General features: G+C 37.2%; 2 protein-coding genes across 5 annotated transcripts; one reads left to right on the forward strand and one right to left on the reverse strand.

Moving 5' to 3' along the window:
* Positions 1–691: 691 nt before the first annotated feature.
* Positions 692–5,703, reverse strand: LOC117406827 (ras-related protein Rab-20-like). Its single transcript, XM_034011152.3, has 2 exons — positions 4,968–5,703; positions 692–1,777 (listed from the first exon to the last, which is right to left on the reverse strand). Exons 1-2 carry the CDS (start codon positions 5,134–5,136, stop codon positions 1,254–1,256), a joined length of 693 nt encoding a protein of 230 aa, XP_033867043.1. The 5' UTR covers positions 5,137–5,703; the 3' UTR covers positions 692–1,253.
* A 7,801-nt stretch (positions 5,704–13,504) lies between these two features.
* LOC117407508 (ATP-dependent (S)-NAD(P)H-hydrate dehydratase-like) lies at positions 13,505–25,498 on the forward strand. Of its 4 annotated transcripts, XM_059029144.1 has the most exons (12): positions 13,535–13,634; positions 14,930–15,110; positions 15,886–16,263; positions 18,015–18,165; positions 20,529–20,574; positions 20,677–20,765; positions 22,322–22,430; positions 23,261–23,311; positions 23,417–23,521; positions 23,977–24,097; positions 24,471–24,591; positions 25,046–25,498. In XM_059029144.1, exons 2-12 carry the CDS (start codon positions 14,933–14,935, stop codon positions 25,194–25,196), a joined length of 1,500 nt encoding a protein of 499 aa, XP_058885127.1. In that variant the 5' UTR covers positions 13,535–13,634; positions 14,930–14,932; the 3' UTR covers positions 25,197–25,498. The 4 variants fall into 4 exon arrangements, with proteins under 4 accessions (XP_033868514.1, XP_033868513.1, XP_058885127.1 ...); XM_034012621.3 differs by lacking the exon at positions 13,535–13,634 and having other exon boundaries at positions 14,033–15,110; XM_034012623.3 differs by lacking the exons at positions 14,930–15,110; positions 15,886–16,263 and having other exon boundaries at positions 13,505–13,634.
* The last annotated feature ends 90 nt before the right edge of the window (positions 25,499–25,588 follow it).

Genomic DNA, 25,588 nt, shown 5'->3' on the forward strand with positions numbered 1-25,588 from the left:
TAAACGATGCAGCATCACATTTCTGACGACCCATGCTCAGCAAACGGAACCATGGGCCACACCTGTATGAAAACAATAAGATTTTAAATATGAGTGGTTGTGTTTTTGTCACTTTATTAAACAAACCACTATTTTTCATTAGAATTTTAACCCCAGATGGTCTCTTCAAACATCATGCCACAAGTAATTAATACACTTTAAAAAAAAATTTTTTTTTAAAAATTTGGAATAAAATACAAAAAAAAAACTAAGATTTACAACTGCAGCATCAGATACCACATCCAAAGAACACTACTGGGGCTTCCAAAATAAATACCTTCAGATGCTAAACCCTTTATACAGCATGACCCATTACAGTGTTTCACTGTGAAAATGATGCGTGTTACCTTGATGATGGTACTGTTGCTTAAAGATGGTGCCCATATAAGTTGTTTGTGCAACTCACTTGTAGATGATGGCTCCCTGTATGACATGTGGTGGTAGTCCTAGAAATGTGTTGCCTCCACAGGCAACAAACAACTACCAAACAAACTCCTCCCCTCCACGTGTCACTGCTCTACTGTGCGTGTTTGTTGTTTGTAGTAAATATTGAATTAGTTACTTGTGAATATTACTCTAACTGGGTGCTCAAATACTCGTTCATGTAATTTCAAGATCACTGGATTGCTAAATTCACAAAATGAAACATGGATTGATTATTAAGTATCATTTTTTATTTTTAAATTGACAGGTCTTGTGGAATGTGCACTATAAATACATATTTTTCAACAGACAAAATATACAAATAGTAGACATACAAAATAGATTCACAGTAAAAAAAAAAAAAAAAGATAAAAAAACACATATCTGAAATATCCAACCATATAATAGTAACATGTTGAAAACACAAAAACTGGACCTAGTTAATTTATAACATCAAGTAATATACAGTAATAAATGTACTCTAGTTCCTAAAAACAGGACCCCTTTATTAACTTTCCTTGTTAACACAGCCTTGCCTGCAAATGAAATGACAGTGCTACAACCATACCTTGTGTGCGAGTACTACATACATAAAAGTTGTGAATTACATTAAAAGGCTCAATCATTAATGTAGACTTATTTAACAGTAATAAAAGCAACAGAATATGCAAATGACCATGTGGTTTCAACAATAAATAAGAAAATTCAATTCACTGGTACATTTTGCATTTTTTCAGTAAAAAGCTTGTCTCATACCTCTAGCATTACCACATAAATTATTTCATGTTTAATTAAACACAGCAGCCAGGCCTAGTCCTTTTTCCATCATTGTATTCGGTCAAATCTACAGTCTGAGAGAAGCCTTCATTTCTGTTCTTTAAAATCACTGGCACCACCATGTCAAATAAGCTTTCAAACAGTGTGTCGACGTTGTACCCTGTTTTGGCGCTGGTCTCGAAGCACATCTTCTCTGCAGGGAGGCAGTCCTTTTCCTCTAGCATTTTATACTTCAGAATCCTTTTATACAGCGCGACGGCATCCTCTGTGTGCACTTGCTTCCGCAGTCTGGGGCTGCCCTTAGTCTGAACTGGGCTCTCATCTCCTTCTGCCTCTTTAAACAAGGCACAGTCATCCGTCAGGTCTGCTTTATTTCCAACGATGGCAAAAATACAGTCCGGCTTTGCGGTGTCAGTCACTGCCAAGAACCTGTCTTCCAGTTCTGCTAAGCTCTGCCAATTTGTGACATCATAAGTGAGAATGACAGCATCGGCTCCGCGGCAGTACATGGAGCCCAGGCCATGGAACTGCTCTCGCCCTGGCAAAGAGAAGGGGAATCTATTATCAGCTGAGCTGCACAATAACAGACAGTATCATTCTGTACAGTAATGAAGCACATGCCTCCAAGTCTGACTCAATTCAGCTGTCAGGGTTTAGTCCCATGTAATACTTCCTGTTGCAATAGGCAGCAGCACGATACTAACTAATTTGTAGAAATATTTAGTTTTTTAGTTGATTTGATTGTCTTTTGTAAGTCATTAATTAATAAAAACCCTTAAAATTGTCAAATTTTCAGCAACCTGCAATAAATTAAACCAAACAATAATTTCCACACTGAATTCAAGAGGTTTCCTGGGTTTTAAAAGGAATAAACTAGTGAAATTAAATCAAATTTGAAGTGTTACACTCTTTAAATGATGCGTATTTGGAATGCATCTGAAACAGTCTGAATTTTAAAAGGGTGATATTTGGACCCTGGGTTGAGATCACATGCAATGACCTTCACATGTCAGTAGATCGCTTTTAATAATCCCAGTGACGCATTATTTTAGAATGAAGTGCACTAGGGATAACATATGACTACAGTATATGGTTGTTTACAGAGCTCTGTTTGAATAGCCTTCCTGTTTCACGTGCAATCATGTGATTGTGATAATGCCCTATATAGTACGGTGAATAACACCAAGCAATTTTTACCAGAGCAGTAATCCCACTGAAAAAAAATTACTCCGAGAATTCAACAGAACTGGGATTTCTTATGGAAGCTGTGAAAAGTATTTTACTGGTATCTTTAACATTATAATGCTACTAATACAAATGTAATCAAATAATGAAAGCTGTTTGTTAATTACAAAATAAACGTTTTTGGGACTTAGTTTATTTTTTTCAATTTTTAATGTCTGGTTTCAATGTTTCAGTAAGCACTAACATTGGTAGTATCATGTAGACCAAAATGAGTGCTAATCGAGGTCTGTAAAAGCAGACATATAACCTAAGTTGATGTTATTTGCTATTTTGAAGCAGATCTAGAGATATCAGTGGCACAATTTGTAATCATTTACATTCCATTCCAGAATTCTGAATCCACTAAAAGCCAATCAGAGCCATCTCCTCTCTCTCTCTCCCTCTTATTAGATCTGAAAAGCATACTTTCAACAGGATTTACCCTGCAAACCCATTCTGATATCTAGATTCCTGTAGCAAGGTCTGCAGGAATCTAAATACTGCTGAATCATTGTAGTCAGGGTTCATGTTTTAAAATGAGCTCTAAAACCACACGGTTTTCAGGGGTAAAGAGAAGACGTCTGTGGGTTAAATCCGCCCTGCAGGGGGACACTTGTAGAGGTTAGGGTCTCCGACCTTGATAGAATACCCATAAAATCAGGGTTAATGTCTGATATTTCACATCTAACAACCACTCACATTTACGGGCATCACATTATTGCAAAACAAAAACCACTAGGAAGCAACGTAAAATTGCAACTACATTAATCATAGCTCTTGCCAATAATACTACTGACAGTACAGCCTATGCCATTCTCATAAAACAAAACAGGGTCATGGGATGACCTACTAACAAAACTTTCACAGGTTACGTAATCTTTCTGGTGTTTCATTTCCAGTAGACCTCTACACAGTGCTGGTAACACAGCTATCAGCAACAAAAAAAAATGTAATGAAACTACATGGTCCTTTCTAAACTTGGCTCTTCATTTTAAGCAGAGAAAGATTGATATCCATATCAACTATATTAGCCAGTCATTGTTATCTAGTTACAACTAATGCAGTTTCATTGGGTAATAAATGCTCCATACTCACTGACAATTATCTATTTAGGGATATTTAGTAAGTCATACTAGCACAATATATTCCAAGACAATACATCTAGATTAAATAGTTCAGATGGTTGGTGTAATTAGCTTTCTGTTGCATACAGTAGCTATTGAACTATTTGTGTTAATCAATATAGTATAATGAAATTGAGCTGATCTCTAAAGTGTCTACGTTAGCATAAACCCAAGAGAAGTGTTAATCAGAAATGGAAAAATCTCAGCTTGTGCAATGTAGGCCTATTGCAAGATATATATACACACACACACACACAAGGTTTGGTGGGGGATAGTTTGTAAGCTTGGTAAGTATAGTTATGGAATAGTTAGTAAGCATGGCAAGTCATGCAGACAACAATTGAGAATCCTACAGAAAACACATGAAACTATTAAACAAGTAAGGGACTACATATAGTTACAGTTAGGAAAATGTAGTAATATAATGAAACCTTTTACTCAGCAAGAATGTGTGGGGGGTGGCATTTGTGTAAAATTGAATTGAATAACTTTCTATGAAATCTACTCTTTGATAGTTTTGATTTAAGTTTTTGAACAACCTCCAACATGGGCTCTGCACTGAAACCCCCAGGTGAAGAACTGTGCAACAAATTAATTGTTCAGGAGACACAGTATTAACAAGCAAGGAGGGACTGACAAAATAATCCCCCTAACATTTCTTATGGACACTGCTCAATTTTTGGTGTGTCTTTCCAGTAAAAAGTAACCCACATTCACATCTGTTATACAGGCATCAAAGTGGGTCTAACCTGTCATTTACTTCTATATATATATGGCATCCTATCTTAATTCAAAAACTGCCATGGACTCGATATAATGTGCGGTCCTTTTGCATTGGTCTATTACTGTAGTTTCTACCTACAGTATAAAAAAAAGGTTGTTTGTTTTTTGCATGTGTGGTCACTAGCAATATCCATAAACACAATGTCTAACCAACCTGATCAAAGTACAAACGACACACATTCGAGTTCTGGTTAGGGGTTAAAAATTTAAAAGAATTCAGTAAAACAAGCAACGAACTCACTGTGGGGCGTTGTGAACTGTATCCCACACAGTACACAAACCACCAACTAAACCCCTTACAACACAAAAAGAGCATTATGCCTCTAGGGGCCAAGAATGTATTCTCCCACGCAATAAATACTAGTTACAACAGTAGTTTTTTTTGTTTTTTTTTTTGGTTTTAATTGTTTGTTTGTTTTGTTTTTTACGATAAACAGGTTTTTAATGTTGGTGTTGACAACAGTGTTTATATTCTGAATGTTATTTCTTTTTTTTAAATACCAATAATACGGCTAAAGAAAATAACTAACTTATATGACTCCGAGAGGTGGAGGAGATGAATTGCTAACGTCTAATTAATTATTAAATTGTACATACCTGCGGTATCCCATATTGAAATGTTATGCGGTCCCCACTGCTTCAAGAAGAAAGCGCCCCCGATTGTGCTAATTGTATTTGTAAACTTCCTTTCGGTGTACCTGTGCAACAAAGACGTTTTTCCCACGTTCATGTCCCCCAGCAGTACCAATTTTACGTCAGGCTTCATCTTCACATACAGTGACAGTTAGTTTTCAAGCAGCACTACTCAATCACTCACTCATTCAAATGTCAGTCTTCGAAAAGCGGCTGCTATCCCGGTTGTTTCTTTAACAAACGCGTTTGTTTTTTTTTGTCACAGATAAGGTCGCCCTGGCTTAACTATTTTTTGGTCTGTATATTTTACAACTAGTCTCAAGCCAAGCGTTGCTAAGTTTGATTAATTTACCAAGAAGGGCGAAGTAGCAGAAAATAAGACTGTATCAGGTCTGCTCGTGACTAGTTTGAAGTCAACTTCATAGAGATGATGACGAAACAGGAAGCTGTAGCATTCCACGTTTTTATCTGAACTTTTTGTGGTGAGTCAGAAGAACCCTATGCCTGCTTTTCAGTTTCTTGTGATTTGCACGTAGCCCTAACGGGTTTTTATTAAATTGTGTAATTTGACCCAAGGTTAAAAAAAAATGTAATTGCGTCAGAACTGGAGTGGTTCGAACCAAGTCAGATGTACCTGGCTTTGTTTTTGTAGTGTAGCCTATCCAACAACGTAGTAGCCAGGTATCACTTCGTTTTCCAAACGCAATCACTAAGTACTCTGTTGTGAATACGAAGTATATTTGCAAACGATTATAATGCGGCACTTTTGTTAGTACTGTTTTTTTTGGGGGGTGGGGGGCGGGGCAGGCCCGGGCGGGCGGAGTGGGCGGGGGACGGGAAAGGAGGGAAGGGGAGGGGGCGGGGTAATCTCCTTCAGAGGGACTCTCAAAGTACCGTACTGTACAACTCATAACAGATCAGTGAAAACAATTAACGCACCTTTTTAATATACATATCTCTCATTAGACCCCATGCATTTTTCCCATTGTGACAAATGAGACATGTCTGATTTAAAGGCGTTTATTAAAAAATAATAATAAAATAATACAATAAAAAAAACTATACATAAAATATGATTTTTTATTTACATTTTTAGAAATGTTAAAACAGTTTGTGTGAACTCTATGGAGTTCGAAAAGTTGTTCTGACAAAACTTTGAAGAAAAAAACATATATGCGTTATAAAACAGATACATAACACTCTTAGAAAAAAAAAGGTTCTATCTAGAACCATAAAATATTCTTCACACCGATGTCATAGGGGAACCTTTTTTTGGTTCTTCGAAGAACCATTTTAGGTTCTACCCCCCCCCCCCCCAACCCAACCCCCCCCCCCAACCCCTAAGGGTCTTTTAAACCATTTTTCCTTACCCATGCATATTTTATCTCCTATACGGACCCTTCAATCTAGCTGGATTCCTCTTGATTCCAAGCACTTGCATGATCATTATCATTAGGTATGTTATTCAGAAAACAGACAGATGTGTTGTTTAGACGTTGCTCTCATAGTTGCTCTCACAGTGGGACATTTTTATCACTTTTTTAATATATTGCTCCTGCTAGAACATTATTGTGTGAAATTAAAGATTAATGTAGTTTATTTTGTTACCGTAACGTTTAACTATGTAGATAGACCATTCATTTTTACAATTCTCCTCTGTAAGTTACCTTGGACAAAGTTATTTTACAAATAAATAAGTAATAACTAGAAATAATTAATTAAAGCAGTAATAAATAGAACACACAAATTACTATAACTATAACTTCTGTGTAAGGTAAAATAAAATAAAAAATGCAACAAAACATTTTTCTTTTTCCTAATTGGAGAGATGCAGCTCCATTTATTAAACACAATCATAAAATATGTAAATATGTAAATAATTTAAATGAAATGAAATAAATTCATTAAATGAAATATTAGGAGTAGAGACTTCCCTTCACATTTACTAGGGAACTCCAGCTACACTGTAAAAACAAACTTAAAAAAACTAAAACACATTTCTGCAACACTTTCAGAACCTTAACAATCACATTTAGTGTTTATTATCTAAACACAGGCCGAAACAGCATTGTATAGTCTTTGAAGGCAAATTGGCACTGTCTTTGAAGGACTGAGTTTGAAGACAAATGCCTCCAAAAAGCCCATTGTCTTCCTCATCTGCTTTGGATATTTAATACCAAAAATATAGTATAAAGAAAAGACCCAAAGCGAGAGACACATCCAGATCAAGATTGTCATTTAGCATGGACTGGCCATCCATTCCGACAGTCACTCTCTCATAAGACATTGGATTTCCCTCTGCTCAGTCACAGGGTCCTGAAATATATATATATATATATATATATATATATATATATATATATATATATATATATATATATATATATATATATATATATATATAATTCAGAAATACATACATGTCAACATGTAAAAATACATATACTGTACAAACAAAAAAACACATTATCGGCTTATCTATAACTTGGAGGTCATTCAAAATGTTTCTGATGGGATAATTGCACTGGCTGAATATTATTATTTATTTCTTAGCAGACGCCCTTCTCCAGGGCGACTTACAATTATTACAAGATATCACATTATTTTTACATACAATTACCCATTTATACAGTTGGGTTTTTACTAGAGCAATCTAGGTAATTCATCACCAGTGATGAGAGTAACAGTACATATTGTTTATGGATACCTGTGAATTAAAGGTATTTCTTATACACTAGTTCAACATATATATATATATATATATATATATATATATATATATATATATATATATATATATATATATATATACTACCGGTCAAAAGTTTTAGAACACCCCCATTTTTCCAGTTTTTATTAAATTTAAGCAGTTCAAGTCCAGTGAATAACCTGAAATGGTACAAAGGTAAGCGGTAAACTGCCAGAGGTTAAAAAAAAAGTTTAGGTTACCAAAAACTGAAAAATAATGTACAGTTCAGAGTTATATGAAAAGGTCTTTTTCAGGGAACAAGTAATGTGTTAACAGCTTACAGCTGTTCTGCAGCAGTGGAAGTAAATTAAGCCTTGAAAGTTGATGCTAACAATTCCTACAGGTGTCCCAACTTTTGTTGATTACTTACAAACCCTCTGTCTGTATAAAAGCAGTGTTGGAACAGACTGTGTTACTACACCCTCTTAAGCATTATTTGGACAGTATTGTACTGCAGGAAGTAGTATATTGCTCTCATAATGGCGAGAAAAAGGCAATTAACAAAGGAAGACAGACAGACCATTATAACCCTTAAAAGTGTAGGTCTTTCCTTTAGAGAAATTGAAAAGAAAGCCAAGGTGTCAGTGAGTACAGTTTCCTACACCATCAAAAGGCACTTGGAAACTGGAGGAAACTCTGACAGGAAGAGGTCTGGCAGACCCAAAGCCACAACAGAATAAGAAGACAAGTTTCTGAGAGTCAACAGCTTGCATGATAGGCGGCTCACAGGACAACAGCTTCAAGCACAGCTTAACACTGGTCGAAGTAAGCAAGTCTCAGTTTCAACTGTGAAGAGAAGACTTCGAGCTGCAGGTTTGACAGGTCGAGTGGCAGTAAGAAAGCCATTGCTAAGATGGCAAAATAAGAAAAAGAGGCCTGGGCCATGAAGCACCGCCAGTGGACTACTGAAGACTGGAAGAAGGTCTTATGGACCGATGAATCAAAATTTGAAATCTTCGGTTCATCACGCAGGGTTTTTGTACGCCGTCGAGTAGGCGAAAGGATGGTTCCTCGGTGTGTGACACCAACTGTCAAACATGGAGGAGGAAGCGTGATGGTCTGGGGCTCTTTTGCTGGATCCAGAGTCGGCGACTTGCACAGAGTGAGTGGCACCCTGAACCAAAACTGCTACCACAGCATTTTGCTGCGCCATGCAATACCCTCTGGTATACGCCTAGTTGGTCAGGGGTTCATCCTACAGCAAGATAATGACCCAAAACATACCTCCAGGCTATGTCAGAACTACCTTAGAAGAAAAGAACAAGACGGTAGGCTTCAAATCATGGAATGGCCAGCACAGTCTCCAGACTTAAACCCCATCGAGCTGGTTTGGGATGAACTGGACAGAAGGGTGAAAGCAAAGCAACCTACAAGTGCAACACATTTGTGGGAACTTCTGCAACAGTGTTGGGAAGAACTTTCCGAACAATATTTGATTTCCATTGTAGAAAGAATGCCACGAGTGTGTTCGGCTGTTATATCTGCAAAAGGTGGCTACTTTGATGAGTCAAAAATTTAGATTAAATTTTGTTAAACAAAACGATTCCATGATTTCTTTTTTATCTCCAATTGTTTATTTGTTCTATGCTTTAATTTCAGAGTACATTGAGACATTAAACTGCGTAAATTTCAATAAAAAAAAACTTTTGACCGGTAGTGTATATATGTGTGTGTATGTATATATATATATATATATATATATATATATATATATATATATATATATAGGTCTGATGACATCACTGGCCTCTCTATCCTGATTTGGTTTAATGGCAGTGACCAGTGTATTCCTATTAAAGCAATTAAAAATATACATTAAAGTTTGGTGACAAATTCTACAGAAAGGAGGTTAATGTTCATTTCAAGGCACACTACCATGTTTGTCATTTAAATGTTTTCATCCATGTTGATTTCAAAAGCAAAATGATAATTCAAAGATCGAAACTCAGTTTGTAACTCTTAGAAGGTTTTTTTTCAGTTTAATGACATTGGTGAGAAATTATTGTGCTAATAATGATAATAATGATATACTTACTGTTTCAAAGTCCCAAGAGCTTTTAGGAACAGGACCTGTTCCCACAAAATGGGAAATAGGAGCTCTAACATTCATGGGGTTTCCATGAAAGTTTTTTTTTTTTTTAACTCAAGACATTTACACGAGTAAAATTTCTCGTGTAAAATGCTTTCAGATCGCTCGGTTTATTTTACTCGAGTAAACCGGGCTTTTCACCCGACGTCATACAAATTAATGGGAAAGGTGGGGGTTGATATGTAAATTAGCTATGCGTAAAGAACTCTTGCTGTTTTTGAAGATTACTAGTGAAATTTTGTGAAAATGTGGTTTTACTGCTCTTGCCCAAATTGTTTTTCAAATGTCATTAGTGGGGTGTCATGTCGTTAGTAGTGAATACTGTTTCAACTAATTTATCTTACGACTCAATAATTAAAATTACTCAGAGGTATAAAATGAAACTGACCAACAGGTATTGGAGATCACCATGGCTGAAAACCTGCAGAGAAGGTATATATATTTCCCTTTCATTCGGGCAATACAGCATATAGGGGATCAGGTGATGCTGCGTATACTACCCTGGCTTAGAAACCCTACCCATCTGGATGGCTGACAGCTGCTGAGGAAGCATTCAACACCACGCTTGGGCAAATACGGGTAGTGGGCACTTGAAAGGAAGGCGACAGATACTGATGAAACGGACTGAAGTGTATTAATTTGTTCCCAAAATTGCCGCTGCCTGCTGTATCCTGCACAAACTCTTGTGACTGTATTTTTTCAAGACCTTTCTAGAGTAGAGAATCTACAAACAAATAGATAGGAAACATAGTATAATTATACACGCTGAAACTTTGGCATTGTACAGTATGTATTCATGCGAACTGCAAGGTGGTCAAAACTAATATAAAAAAGTCATATTTGAAAAAAAAATCTTTGTTAGATCACTTGAATAACGTACCTATCTGAAATGTTGAGCTCAGAAAAAAGGCTACTTTATATTTTGGAGCATTTTTTAACTGGCATCATCTACCTGTTTTTTTAAATGTTCTCTTATAACTGTATTGTTATGATAACTTACTCTCATTTTGTTAACCGCAAAATGTACTAAATCTAACTTACTAAAAGGTACTACATGTAACTGTTAATTCTGCAAATACAGTCTTTAGGTGCTTTTATGACACCTCAGTATAAAATAAGAAACTGAAGCCCTAAAGATGATACATTTCTTGTTTTTTTTTTCTTTTCCCCACAGTGATGATAAAGCTCCATTATCTATGTGTTGAGCCAACAAAGAGATATGATTTAGAATGTAACACATTACATAAATACAGCTTGTGTTCTGATTTTTTCAAAGAAACATTAATTTGGTACTTGCTGGGTAAAACAGGCCAAAACGTGCCTACATATAAGCGACACTGTATGTTTCTATATTGAGGAGTAGTTTTACAATTAGCCGTTTGTGAAACGTATGTGATGGGAAGCGTGGAAAATTGTGTGGGAATCAGGAGGTGTGACAGACTTAACTCTGCAAACATTGAAAATATGCGCCAGTTACCAGAAGGGGAGACTCCAGTTAGTGTACCATTCAGAAGTGGCACGCAGGGAATCGGACACTGATTTTTGCTTCCTTCTGCTTATTCAATGGCATTGGTACAGAAAGACTATTTTGGTTTCCACGTGGAAAAGAGATCGCTTCATCATGCAGCGAAATCACAGCAGTAGGGCGTAATATAAGCATTTTCATTTAAAAAAATCGGTAAAGATTCTTAAGTTAATTCTTAAGTCAAGGTTCTGTCTATTGAAAAAAAGTACTCGTCTGGACTACACAACTTATAATGGGAACTGATTTGTTTCTTAATACAAGGACGGTAAAACGCGACCGATGTGTATCTGAGTGTCTTATATCTGAGTGCTGACTGTAATTTGTAAATTTCGTCTCCTTCTCACGCGAAATGTCATAAGTAGCTCATATTGTAGTTTTACAGTAATTTCACAAAACAAAATGGAAATGCAGCGTTTTGGTGTAAAATCATGTGCGGATACAAGACCTGCTCCTCCACTTTACTTTCAGTCTGAAGCTCCTAAATACAGCTTGCTTTCTGAGTTTTTCAAAGACAAAAATATTTGGTACTTAATGGGTTATCAGTTTATTGTTTCCACAATTTTTTTCTGGCAAATTTTATTCCTGTAAGGGAGTAAATAACTATTTTTTTTTTCTGATTTACTGTTTATTTTGCTATGGAAAACTATTATAGTTTAATAAATGTTCGTTTAAAAATAGCATGTTCACTGGATTTATGAATCAGAAACAAGTTGCGCGTTGGTGTTGGTGAAATCTGGCATTGCAATTTTTTGTATTTAATTATTATTATTATTATTATTATTATTATTATTATACCCAGGTGTCAGAAATGAAGTAATAACTAAATAAATAAATAAACTCAGAACTTAAATACAACTAATACCAAGGACGAAATGGGAGCACGGCTCAGCAGATTTTTGTTTAAACATTTCTTGAATTTCACTTCCCTTAAGTCCCCCATCGTCATATCATATACTTCCTGTTTCCTTTCTATAAAAAGAGATACAAAGTCTACTCTTTCTCAATGTTAAGTGAAAGAAAATGTGTCAGCTAGAATATGTAGGGAAGTACCCTTTAACTAATTTGAGAATGCATTATTGTGTTCAATTTAAGTGAAAAGTGGTCTAGTCTAGATCATAATAGGAGTCATTCAATGTCAAGTGGTACCATTTTTTAGGAAAGTTATTGTGGGTGACCTAGCTGGGATTTGGTTTAAAAAAAAAAATAGTGGTCCCCTTCCTGAGATCCACTGTCTGATCACTTTATTGAGAACTGTACCTATATCACGTCACGTGGTATACCCTCCACAAGGGACTGAAAGGTATGTCAATCTGTGCAGTCATTCATGTACCATGATGGTGACGGATACTCTTAAGTTCATCCCAAAAATGCTCCCAACAATATTGAGATCTGGGGATTGCGGTGGCCGTGGAAGATGCCTTAAGGCTCCTTCATGTTCCTCAAACCATAAAGTACAGCATTCGTTCAGCCTTTTAGAGTAGTCAAGGTATCTAGGGTATACCAGGAGAACATCAGGGCAATGACGAATCAAATCAAGCTAACAATGTGGACAGACAGGGTATGTCCCCACACAGTTTGATGGTTGGGATGCAATACCCCACTGGGGCACTGTACAAACTTACTTTCTTTACATTTATTTGCTCCAGCATTGGAAAAAAACACACAATAGAAAAATCCCTTTCCCGCCACAGCTGTACATTTAAAATAAACGCCAATATCACCACGTGACATACGTTTAAAAAAAAAAAAAAAAAAAAACGGCCTCCACATACCTCGACATTATTATACATATAACTTGTGCTAAACGTCACAACCAGTTCTCTGCTTATCCCTGCGGGTATGGTTTCCTCAGCGGGGGACATAGTGAGGTCTTTGTAATGCAGTCCTTTCCAACATCAAACTGATTTCCATTAGTTTGTTTTTATATCTAAATGTTATATCTACATCACACGAAGGAACGTCGAGATAAAGTACCGGAATCACTTTTTCGTATATTCGGACCAATACGTGTTGCAGTTGGGTTCATTACTGAACCGTTCACTGACTGTTGTTAGGTTTTCAAAGCTTAAGGTACACATACAATCACGTGATTGGAAGCACGACCCATGAACTCGGATAACTGTGATTGGCTCTTCGGTGTTTATGTAAACGCAGGCTGCTGCGGTCTTCCTGTTTTGCACTGTTTCATCTAGGAGGATACTAGCCTCATGATTAATATTTGCCGTTTCGTTGTTGGTTTAGCAGGATTAACTGGCTGTCCAGCACTAGGTAAGAAACAGCAACGCAAGCCCTTGACAAATAAAGGTGTGCCCAGGCAGAATGTCGCGAGAATCACGATACAGGGGACACTAGTGCAATGTTCTGGGGGACTGTAATAACCACCTGCTGTGTTACAGTATTGACCTCGGTTGCTGTAATGCTCTTCTGTCTGCACGAAGAAGGTACATAAACTTTGTTTAAAGCAAACAAGCATTTTTAATTTGTTAAAATATGTTAAAACAAGTTAAAGCTGTTCAGTTGTACATTTTATGTTTTAGATGGATGATTAGCAAAACATTTGAAATTATATTTTAAATGACAACCACACTTCTCCTTATCATTTAAATGTAGTATAATTTAGTTTTCCCCATCATTTATAAACTGGGAAAAAAACAAAACAAAAAAAATCAAAAAACGATTGTCAATCATCATTTCATCTCTACTTCTACCAAAATGTAATCCATAACATTTAAAAAAAATGCATTTGCATTTGCAAATAATTTATACAATGAATAGCACTGCTGATAATATCATTTTCGGCCCGATAGTGTTGCATTGTTAGTAAGTAGCAGACGGGGCAGAGAAACACCACGCTATCTAAGACCCAGCAAACATCTTTTCCAGTAACCCATGATGTAATGCACAGAATGGTATGACGTTGTTGCAGCAGACAACGTACGCCGAAGTTGTAAGCTGTTTTGCACAATGGTGGGGAATCGCTCATTGTGATTAACGTGATATGAAGCACTTAACCACATGCATTGGTGATATCTGCATGCTTTTTACTGGTAGCATGGAACTCAAGAACGCGAAGCACGCTCTGGTTTGACCAGATCCGAATATCGAGGCCTGGAGTGTGAAGTAGTGCGAGATATGTGCAAGTTCTAGTGTTGTGCTCTATGTAACTTTCTCTGTCTCCCCCGGTCAGTGTGCAGCTGTTTGTGTTTCTTTTTCGCTTTTACATTGCGGGTGCTTGAACTATTATGCTAGCAAACACTAGAGGCTTCCTGTGGTCAGACGTGGAGACCAGAGCTTTGCTGGATATCTGGGGCGAGCAGGATGTGCAGACCGCGTTGGACGGAAACTTTCGCAACAGTCACGTTTACCGAGACGTAGCCTGTAGGCTTGGGGAGATGGGGTTCGATAGGACGCCCGAGCAGTGCAGAATACGAGTAAAGGGATTAAAAAGGCAGTACTACCAGGCAAAAGAAGGGATTAAAAAGAATGGACACTATCGGAAGATCTGCAAGTTTTACGACGAAATGGAGGGAATACTAAGCAACAGACCTCATATCGATCCCCAGGACATGATCGACAGTGTTGCGGTGGGGGATGAAGCATTGGATGGCACAGAAGAGGAGGCAGAAGGAATCGATCACGCGCACGAAGCCTATATGGAGAGCACTGGCGAGTGCTCCTATGCTGAACACACCGTGAAGTTGGAAAGCCCGCCCTTCCCTATCCCAGTGCCGTCATCAAGCAACGGTAAGCGCAATGCAGAAGTAATTCGGGGATAAAAATAAGACACCTATTGCATACAGTTTCGCCCATTCCAGGTTTTATTACGAGCCTGATTAGCTACAGTGTGTAGGAAACAAGCCCATGCGTGTCTTATTACCATAGTACAACCAGGAATGGATCTAATTGCTATGCAACGGGTCTTATTTCGGGTACTAAGGTGTTGAAAGTTTCACCTGCTACCACAGGCCTGCAGCTGACTGTGAAGATGTGAAGACACTATATACTCGCTATATTTGTGTTAAGTGTATTTTAGAGATATGTGCTTTAATCCACCTTTTTAAGGTCACCTTTTAAAAAGCTGTACAACTTAAAATTGATAGTATAAAGTTAAGATATTAAGTTACTGTCCCCAGAGATGGAAATAAGCATAGCATAGCAGTTTGACCCATTCCTGGTTTTACTATGAGTTTAATAAGACACACCCTGGCTTGTTACCTGTACACTGGGGCTAATGTGGCAGACAATAAAACCTGGAATGGGTGAAACTGCTATGCAATAGGAGTCTTTATTTCCATCCCTGCTCTCCTGCTAGCACATGCTAGGCAAAACATCAAGAACTGGTTAAAAAGGTTAACTTATGACATATGTTTCCTCCTTCCCTAAACTTTGAATTGGTTATATAGCAAGCGCACACCTTTTGAAGCAAGAATGTGAAAAACAAATTGAAAAATTATCCTATTTTAAAAACAGTTGTGATGAAGAGTTATGAGAGTCATGATCTGTGTCCTTGTTTTTGCAGGTGCAGGACAGAGGCAAAGCAACACTCAAACCAAAACACCTCCCTTGGCACGGCCTAAAAGGTCCAAAAAGCGCTACACAAATCTGTCTCTGGACAAGCTCATGGAAAAATTTCTGGAGCAGAGCATGGAGGCGGAAGAGAATTTTTACAAATATGAGGAGCAGAGGCTCAAAGTGGAAGACAGACGTCGTGAAGCAGAACATTCACGCGAGCTCCAGATGCTGCAGGTGCTGGGACAGATGTTTGCTGGGATCGCTAGCCCTGCCCAGCCGTGCACACAGACTGGGTCCTCTGCCCCTCTGCTGGGTCAGCACAATCCCCACCACGCTGACCACATTAATCACCACAATATGACATCAGCTCCATCTCAGCCAATAGGTACTTCAGGTTTACCTTGCTTAATCACCATGGAGCTTCCCTAGCAGGAAAGAGAATAGCTATCGGCCCAAGTTTTAAAACTTAAGTTTAACTTGAGATGCAAAAGTCTGATAGTCCCTCTCCTTTGACCAGTAACCTGTAAATATAACCCAGTTGCCTACCTTTCCATGAGTTCATCAGCGTTCGCAATCCACCGCTCCTCCAGTTGCCAGCAATAATGCCGTTCCCAAGCAGGTTTGAGTTTTCATGTAATATGCATAAGCATTTCATATAGAGCATACATTTCAGATTTTCTCTAACTGTCCTTCTTAACCCTTTAGGGTCCAAGCTATTTTTGCCTGTTTTTTACGGTTCTAGTTGCCTGTCATAAACTCGTTTTCATGCACCTCTCATCCCAGATTGGAAACTCTGCTGCCCCTAATACTGCGTTTCCATTTTAATTTAGCCAGCCCGCATTGGCTGCCAATCCGAGCTGCCCCTAATTTCTTTTTTTGGACCCTTTCTCAAAATGGGATGGGTGGAAGTACGTTGCAACACTGACCAATCAAGTGACGAGTTGGCATAACCATGTAATCCATTCGTGGCGGGCTTGTGGTTTCTCTGCTTTAATATTCTCAAGCGTTATTTTTAGTAACAGAAAGCTGTTAGGATTAGTGTTAGGTGTTAGGTGTGTCAGAAGCAAAATAATAGTGTCAATCCTTTCGGTTTTGTAAACAAAGGAATGTGACCTAACCGCAAGGCTTGCTGGGAAAGAACCATCAACATCCGTCAAAAACTCAGATTGCATGAAAAAGGGAGTATCACTGAACTCGGGTAGACTATCAATGGGGGGTTCGGAAGCAATGCAGGAGAACCCGGATCAGCTCAGACTGGCAGTCAATCCATGCTCATGGCAATGAGGTATTAGATATACAGGTAGAAGTAAGAGTGTTTCCTTTTTTATTGCTGACAACGCAGTGATGAATTGCAATAAGAGCCACTCGGAATGATTGCAAACGCTATAGAAAGGGACAGAAACAGAAAATGGAACTTGAAGCCACTTACTGTTTAATATACATCATTTTCACGGAGGCAGTTACAGAACAGCAAGTGATGCTTGTGTTGATGTAATCCAGAGCATAGAACACAATTCTGACACATATGTTTCATGGTGATGTAATATTGAGTACAATGCCTTACTCAATGCCTTATACGTTAAATACATTGGGTGGTCCTTATAACGTCTGTCTTCTTTTGCACAGTTTGAGCTGCCAGATCGCTTAGCAGTGCTCATCCCTAAACTGCACAAGATGACATCCCTTATTATAATGAGACACCCGACACACACCTTGTTAACTTACATGAAGCTATGTGAAGGTCTTTCACGTACTTTAATTGAAGTTGAATTACCAAGGTGGAGATTCGAAAAACAATACTAGCATTGGCAGAAAGCAATGAGAAGCTGGAGTTTGAAAAGATCAATGGGTTGGTTGGAAAACGAGATGTGAACCAGAAAAGGACAAAACTCTGTTCTGTATTTTACCTTGTATGTTTGTCAGTAGGAAATTAACTTTTTAACATTTTACTTTTTTATGAACATAATTCTGTGATCGCATTCCTATTTGTGTGTCAGGGTTTAATTTTACAATATTTCAAATGATGTGGAGTTAAAATCTGTGTAGCTGTTCTGGAGGACCCAGAGAATTCCCAGGTTTGTATGTGGAAGTAGCTGTATATTTACCTGAGAATATCTAATGGTGTTTCTCTTGCAGTAATCGAGAGGGCCTTCTCACTGAGCAATCTGCAAACAGTAAGGAATATGGAAAATATTCTTCCACTTGTGAGAAACATTATTCCTCCCCTGACTTCAAAAAAACATAAAGGTCAAGATGGGAGGGTTGGCATCATAGGGGGATGTCGAGAGTAAGTTCAACATATTCTATTTATATAACGTGTTCATTTAGAATGTGTGCGTTACATACGGTTTTAATCCTGCAGTAAATGTTTGAATATTTTTAACACATTACACTACTGTATCATTTTGGTTCATCTGTTAAACACAAGAACAAGCGAGACATTTTTCTAAGTGTTAGTAATACATATACATCAAGGAACTTCAGTATTATAAACATGTGTTACCATACACACTGCCTAACATTTGAAAGATGAGATTCCGGATGTTTGGTGTTGTTTAACACTAATTCAGTAATATAATAATACATTTATTATACATAGTGTGCCGTGTTTTCGGTTTTTATCTTTAAAAAAAAAAAAAAGGTTATTTTACATATATTAAAATAGAGATAAAATTGGTAATAAATAGTTTTTAATTGAAACATCTGTAAAAATCGGGAGGAAAAAATCTCAGTATACGCACTTTACACGTGGAATATGATGCGTAGCAGTTCTGGTTTCTGATAGGTTTAATGTCCCTGGCATGTATGATGAAGCAGAATCTGTGCAAGTCGAAGCCACGTTATCCCAAGTTAACTGGTACTTTGCGAACGTTTGGGCAATCACTGTGCTGACGGAAACAGTATCTACAGAAGGTATGAACATGATATCAGCACAAAACAAGCCAGGTTTATTCGTATTGAAATCATAAAAAATAAAATTGACAGAACTGGGTGGTGCAAGCCATCAGAAGACGCGTCAAAAATCACACTGGACATTTCCATGAATGCGTTCCATGTTACAGTACTGTCTCACGAAGTCACCAATACAGAAACGGTGGTTGTCCATCAAAGCACAGCGCTCTGACAAACTCATTAACACAGTCATTCTGTGCTCTCATTTTATTAAAGCCCATGTAAAAGCTGCATAAATGGATTGCTTGTCTCTCAGTTCACGTTCTTGTTTTAGTTCAATGTGTCGCTTATTTTTCAGTATGTTTTTTTATTGTCAGCGCGAACTTGTACCTCAATGCAGCAGTATTTGCAGCGCTATGCATCCTCTGCCTCATCTGACCCACTTCTGCAATTTTTGTATACTTTTTCTTTTGAATATTCATAAACTGATTTATGTTTTATCCCTATTCCTCATCCACTAAAAATATTATATTTTCGTGTAAGTATTTAAATTTAGTTTTTGATCAAGCTAGTAGTTACTACGCCCAGCAATTGCCACAGTAATCAGACTTTGATGATTGGCCAACATAATCAGTGTGTTTGTGAAGTGACAGAGAACCACAGTTGAACGTTATTTATTATTATTATTTATTTCTTAGCAGACGCCCTTATCCAGGGCGATTTACAATTGTTACAAGATATCATATTATACATTATTTCACATTATACAGATATCACATTATTTTACATACAATTACCCATTTATACAGTTGGGTTTTTACTGGAGCAATCTAGGTAAAGTACCTTGCTCAAGGGTACAACAGCAGTGTCCCCCACTGGGGATTGAACCCACAACCCTCCGGTCAAGAGTCCAGAGCCCTAACCACTACTCCACACTGCTGCTTATTTGATCCTCTGATGTCTAAACAGCTGCTGTACACTAGGATAGTGTGTAGGGCTGTTTATTACAATGGTCAGAGTTAAAATAAAACGACATTTTAATCAAAATAGTGTATTTCCTAGAAAATAGTCCCGGGATAATGTTGAATAATAGACAAAAATCGTGTATAAGCCTGTAAAAACCGACGTCCAAAACAAAAACAAAAAAATCCTGTAATTTTTCGGAATAAACCGGGCAGGGCAGCAGTGTGGAGTAGTGGTTAGGGCTCTGGACTCTTGACTGGAGGGTCGTGGATTCAGTCCTATGTGGGGGACACTGCTGCTCTACCCTTGAGCAAGGTACTTTACCTAGATTGCTCCAGTAAAAACCCAACTGTATAAATGGGTAATTGTATGTAAAAATATTGTGATATCTTGTAACAATTTTAAGTTGCCCTGGATAAGGACTAAGAAATAAATAATAATAATAATAATAAACTGTAAACATGGAACACTAATTATACAGTATCAAAAGATTACTAAGCAAAATACTGTTTCTGTTTGTTTCACCCTGTGTTCCATGCTAAATGACAGTAGTTAGTCCTATATGATAAATTAATATCAATAATTTCATTTTAATAGAAACACATTTTTACGTGGATTTTTTTTAGGCCAGTCATAAACTGATTTATTAGCGGTATGCAATTAGTAAAAGTTTCAAACTAGTTACAAACTGTCCAAGTGTAAATACAAATAGTGCATTTTAGAAGGGGGAAACATGTAAACAAACTTAATAAAAAAAAAATGTGCAAAGCTAACTTCTCCTTCCTTTCTTACCAGATATACAGGAGCACCATACTTTGCAGCTATATCTGCTCTTAAAGTGGTATGTAGAATCGTTTGTTTACAGTCCCATGTTTTTATTTGATATTTCCTTGTGTTGTGGTGAAGATTGAAAGCTCCTACTTTTTTTTTTTTTGTTTTACAGGGTGCAGATTTGTCTCACGTATTTTGTACGAAAGATGCTGCTGCTGTAATAAAATCATACAGCCCAGAATTGATTGTACATCCGGTCCTGTAAGTTTAGCCTAAAAATTAATTCTAATAATGTATTTGTTGTGGCATGCTCTCTGTACTATAAACATATATAAATGTGTCTTGTTCCGTTTTAAATAAAGCGAATTACCCTTTTAATAGAGTTAAAATGCATATATATTTCCAAAGATTGTGTTTACCTTTTGTATACCTACGTTCCTCTATTAAAATAATTTGCCCTAGTCAAAAAAAAAAAAAAAAAAAAATGCTTTTGACAGGCAACAGAGATCTGAATTGAAACAAGCGTGTCGCCAAACAAAGTGCCTAAGCCAATTGGGAAAGCCATTTACACTGAAACCAAACAGTGATAGCAAGAGGAAGGATTTTGGCAAAGACAGAACATCTGTAATGGAAAGAAGCATACATCTGAGGAACTACATTGATGCTGATGAAGTCACTATGGTGTGCTCTGATGCTGATTAGCTTACTATGGCACACTACTGTTTCAGTTAAAATAATCCCACCTCAGCCACTGACTCACTTTAAAATAATCCCACCTCAGCCACTGACTCACTTTAAAATAATCCCACCTCAGCCACTGACTCACTTTAAAATAATCCCACCTCAGCCACTGACTCATTGTGTGACCCTGAGCAAGTCACGTAACCTCCTTGTGCTCCGTCTTTCAGGTGAGACGTAATTGTAAGTGACTCTGCAGCTAATGCATAGTTCACACACCCTAGTCTCTGTAAGTCGCCTTGGATAAAGGCGTCTGCTAAATAAACTAATAATAATAATAATAATAATAATAATCGCTGATAGGTGGAATGGTAGCTGTATTAGTCCAGAGCTGATAGACAAAGAGAAGGAGTTGTGATCCCTTTTATTGGACTAACTTAACAATAATTAATTCACAAGCTTTCAAGACCTCAAAGGTCTCTTTCAGGTGAGAGTAGTCCTACCTTTTGAGGTTTTGAAAGCTTGTGATTTAATTATTGTTTAGTTAGTCCAATAAAAGGTATCGCATCTCCTTCTCTGTCTATCTAGTTAAGATAATTATTTGTTTGCCTCTCCTCAAAGCTGGTCTGCCTTTACAGCACTGCCTGACAAACATGCTTCTCGCTGCCTCTACCCCCTGTTTGCACCATTTGGTCTCTTTACAGTTTAATAATTGCAGTAGAGGCAGCATGCTCTCTTTGCTTTACTCTTCTGTCCAACATTTGTCAGCAACTATGGTTTTGTCTTGAGGTTTCCCATTTACTAACTCACTATTGCAGAGCCGATAAGTATGCACTTCCCTTGTTTCTAAAATCACCTCACACAAAAAGGGGATGGGGGTCAATAAAGGACATTAGTTAGTAAGCCTGGTAAATAATGATCAAATGAAACCAAGAAAATGACAAAGAGCACGCATAATAGGATATTAAACTGGAAAAATAAATGAACTTGATAAATTCAGATGGTATAAATGATTCCTTTAAACTTTCGCTAAAAAAATCACCGTCTCTTAGAAAGGAAACTTAGTTTTGTTATCTTTCTGTATTCTATGTTTATTTTATGTGCATGTGCCATTTTATCTATGAAATATTTTCTTGCAGTGACAGCCCTAATGCAGTTGAGGAAGTTGAGCAGTGGTTGTCCAGGCTTCATACTGTAGTTGTGGGACCAGGGTTAGGCAGAGATGATCGCCTGCTCGGAAATGCTAAGGTATGCCAATGTTTTAACTGAGTGAGCCATTAAGGTGTGTATGAAACAAAAAGTTCTGTATATCAATCTTCAGTTTTACTTAATAATTTACTGAGCATATCAAGCAATGATTATCATTTAATTAAAACAAAAGTTAGAGCAAGTAGATAAAAAAAAGGAAAAATGAGTTTGTTACATATGGATAATCGGTTTGTGAAATTTAGGCTAGTAACAGATGTGCAGTACATTTAAGTTCTGACATGCTCTATTAAATTCAGTTTTTATTACAGAGTAGCCTGCAATAACTGTTGGCTTTGAATACATAATTGGCTACATCATGGGTCTGAAATGTGCAGTTTTGAAAGAAACACATGTTATAGCATTTTTTAAAACATGATGTCTTGCACTACACTGGGGTAATTATAATGAAGCGTGGTTGGTCACATACTTTGTCACAAGTTATTGAGAGTGTCAATCTGGGGACAGTGGAAGTTGCCTGTTGTTTTCTCTTTTTATATCATAATCCATGTTAATTTAATAAAATGGGACTCGATCTCTAATCGGGGTTTACTGCATTAGTGGTCAGAATCTCAGGTTTATAGTGCTAGTGTTTTTAATATGTATGAAACTGGGCCACAGCCTTTGAGTTCTCTGACCTATTTCTTTCAGAAACAAGTGATCAGTTGTTCTGGTGTTCATTACAGACATTGATCTATTCAGAAAATAAACAAGGAGGGTTTGGCCCCATAACCCCGAGTACAGAAGCGCTGCTATTAAAGTGATCTGGCATTGGTTAGATTGAGTTCTCTTTCATTTTTAATTGTACCACATTGTTTCCTTGTTTATTCCAGGCTATTATAGAGAAATCCAAGGCTCTGGGCATTCCTGTTGTTGTTGATGCAGTAAGTACTCATTTGAGTTTCTTTTACAATAGCATGGTTTTGATTGTGGGTTTTTTTCTTCTCAGTTCCTAAGTCTGTGTGTTCCTTTTTGCATTTTTTGGACAGGATGGATTATGGCTTATTGCTCAGCAGCCATCTATCATTCAAGGTTACCAGCGCGCCATTCTGACTCCTAATTACATGGAATTCAGTCGGCTGTACGAAGCAGTGGTAAGCACACTTTCATAGCAACAGGTGTCTTAAAGAGATAAATGCGAGAATTAAAGGAAGATATTTTACTGTTGATATCCACTACTGGATGTGATATACATGCACTGTAATCTAGACTTCTTTCCTCACAGTGTCCTTAAAAAATGTCTCAATGGACTTTTTCCCGGTAAAGAAATTGGATAAAAATGTTAATTGAAATTGTACTTACACTTTTTTATTCCCCAATTAATCAACATGTAGTGTCTTGATTGACACTGTACTTTAATGTCCTGTTCAGAACTGAATGGATTGTTAAATAAATCCAATTGTACACAGAGACATTGACAAAAAACGTTTAGTTGAACTGTTTGTCTTCATTTTTAGAACTGTTTTGTTAAAATTGTAAATGAGTCTGATTTATGGGTAATGCAGTACTTTTTAATACCCTGTACTAAAAAGATCTCTCTTGTATACAGTGCAGGGACTCTGTGGACAGCAGTGATAATCAGAGAAATGTTGTGAGGCTTAGCCAAGCTATGGGAAATGTGACTATTGTCCAGAAAGGTGAAAAAGACATTATTTCTGATGGAGATAAGGGTAAGTACCATCGCAGTCAAATAAATACATTCAGAGAAGAATTCAGCATAATGAAGTACAAGAAGAAGCTTGTTTTTCATAATTCGGTAATATGCTCAGGACTCCAGAATAACAGTGTCACACTCGCAGTAGACAGCTCTGTATTTTGTTTTGAACTTTTCAACTGTTACTATGAAATGTATTTTTGTTTACGACTGTAAGTCGCCCTGGATAAGGGTGTCTGCTAAGAAATAAATAATAATAATAATAATAATAATAATATGATAAAATATTTACTTTACAGCTTCAAAAGTGAACGAAGTGGAAAGCACTTTGATAGTGTCTAAGCTGTTTGTGCACCAGATTGAATATCTTCTCTCTTCTCTTTATGTAGTAATTGTATGTAGTCATGAAGGTAGCAGTCGTCGATGTGGAGGACAAGGAGATCTACTTTCTGGCTCTCTTGGAGTGCTGGCACACTGGGCGTTTATGTCTGGACCAGAAAAAACAAGCGGGTAAGAAGTTTGTCCTACTAGTGGTCGTCCTACGATACCTAGTATTGTGGAGTGGTTTAGTGAACAATAGTATTTTGATGTTCAGTGTCTGTTTACAGTAGTTCCAAACTTAGAATGTATATAAAATGTACACACAAGAGTCTCGTAAATATACAAGTAATAAAGGAACACACAAAGTTGGAGTAAACTGACCCTAATATTGTTTTAGTGAACACGATTACCATAACTTACCGGTTGCAATATGAATTCAGAGTGCTGTGTTAAGTATAATTTAATGTGAGCAGTTTTGTGTATCACTCCCGTAAAACACATGGGTAGGCCTTCTACAATTCAAGATCTAATTTCCAAGGAACCGTTCTTAAAATAAATAAATAAATAAATAAATAAATAAATAAATAAATAAAAATAAAATCAATACAAGTATATAGTTCATTGTTTCCTGTTTGTTTGCCAGGCTCAACCCTTCCATTGTGGCTGCATTGGGAGCCTGCACCCTTACCAGACAGTGCAACCACCAGGCCTTCCACAAACACGGACGCTCTATGACAACAACAGACATGATTGCAGAAGTCGGCACAGCCTTTAAAAAACTTTTTGAAACATAATTTTGGACACGGTTCAGAGGAGCGAAAGTAGAAAGGTCAATATCCTGTCCCTCGTAGTAAGCGATTTCTGGCACCACGCTTTGGAACGGCAGCAGAAGCTTAATTAGCCGTTTTGAAATTGCACACGCTTAAGAAGATAATTTAGCTGTAGATTTTCAAAACACTTAACGGTAACTTCCTCATTACAGGAGAACTGCAAAGGTTTTGTTAAGGTTCATCTGAAGTTTGTACAAAATTCAGTTGTATAAAATATCTGAAATTTGGTCAAATTCTACTTTTAATAAACGTATATATAGTCTGGGCTCAGTGTATTCTTTGTCACATATGTTTAATCTACACTTCAACATTCTTTAGTAACCAGGGGGCTTGATTCACTGCTCGTGTCTAAAACG

Source organism: Acipenser ruthenus, chromosome 8, assembly GCF_902713425.1.
Source record: "Acipenser ruthenus chromosome 8, fAciRut3.2 maternal haplotype, whole genome shotgun sequence".
NCBI lineage: Eukaryota > Metazoa > Chordata > Actinopteri > Acipenseriformes > Acipenseridae > Acipenser > Acipenser ruthenus.

Coding starts and splice junctions, on each gene's coding strand:
- LOC117406827 (XM_034011152.3), bottom strand. CDS start 5,136: ATGAAGCCTGACGTAAAATTGGTACTGCTGGGGGACATGAACGTGGGA. Junction 1,778..4,967: donor TTCAATATGGGATACCGCAG/GTATGTACAATT, acceptor TCTCTTTGCCAG/GGCGAGAGCAGTTCCATGGC.
- LOC117407508 (XM_034012621.3), top strand. CDS start 14,609: ATGCTAGCAAACACTAGAGGCTTCCTGTGGTCAGACGTGGAGACCAGA. Junction 18,166..20,528: donor ATCATAGGGGGATGTCGAGA/GTAAGTTCAACA, acceptor CTTTCTTACCAG/ATATACAGGAGCACCATACT. Junction 20,766..22,321: donor TTGATTGTACATCCGGTCCT/GTAAGTTTAGCC, acceptor ATTTTCTTGCAG/TGACAGCCCTAATGCAGTTG.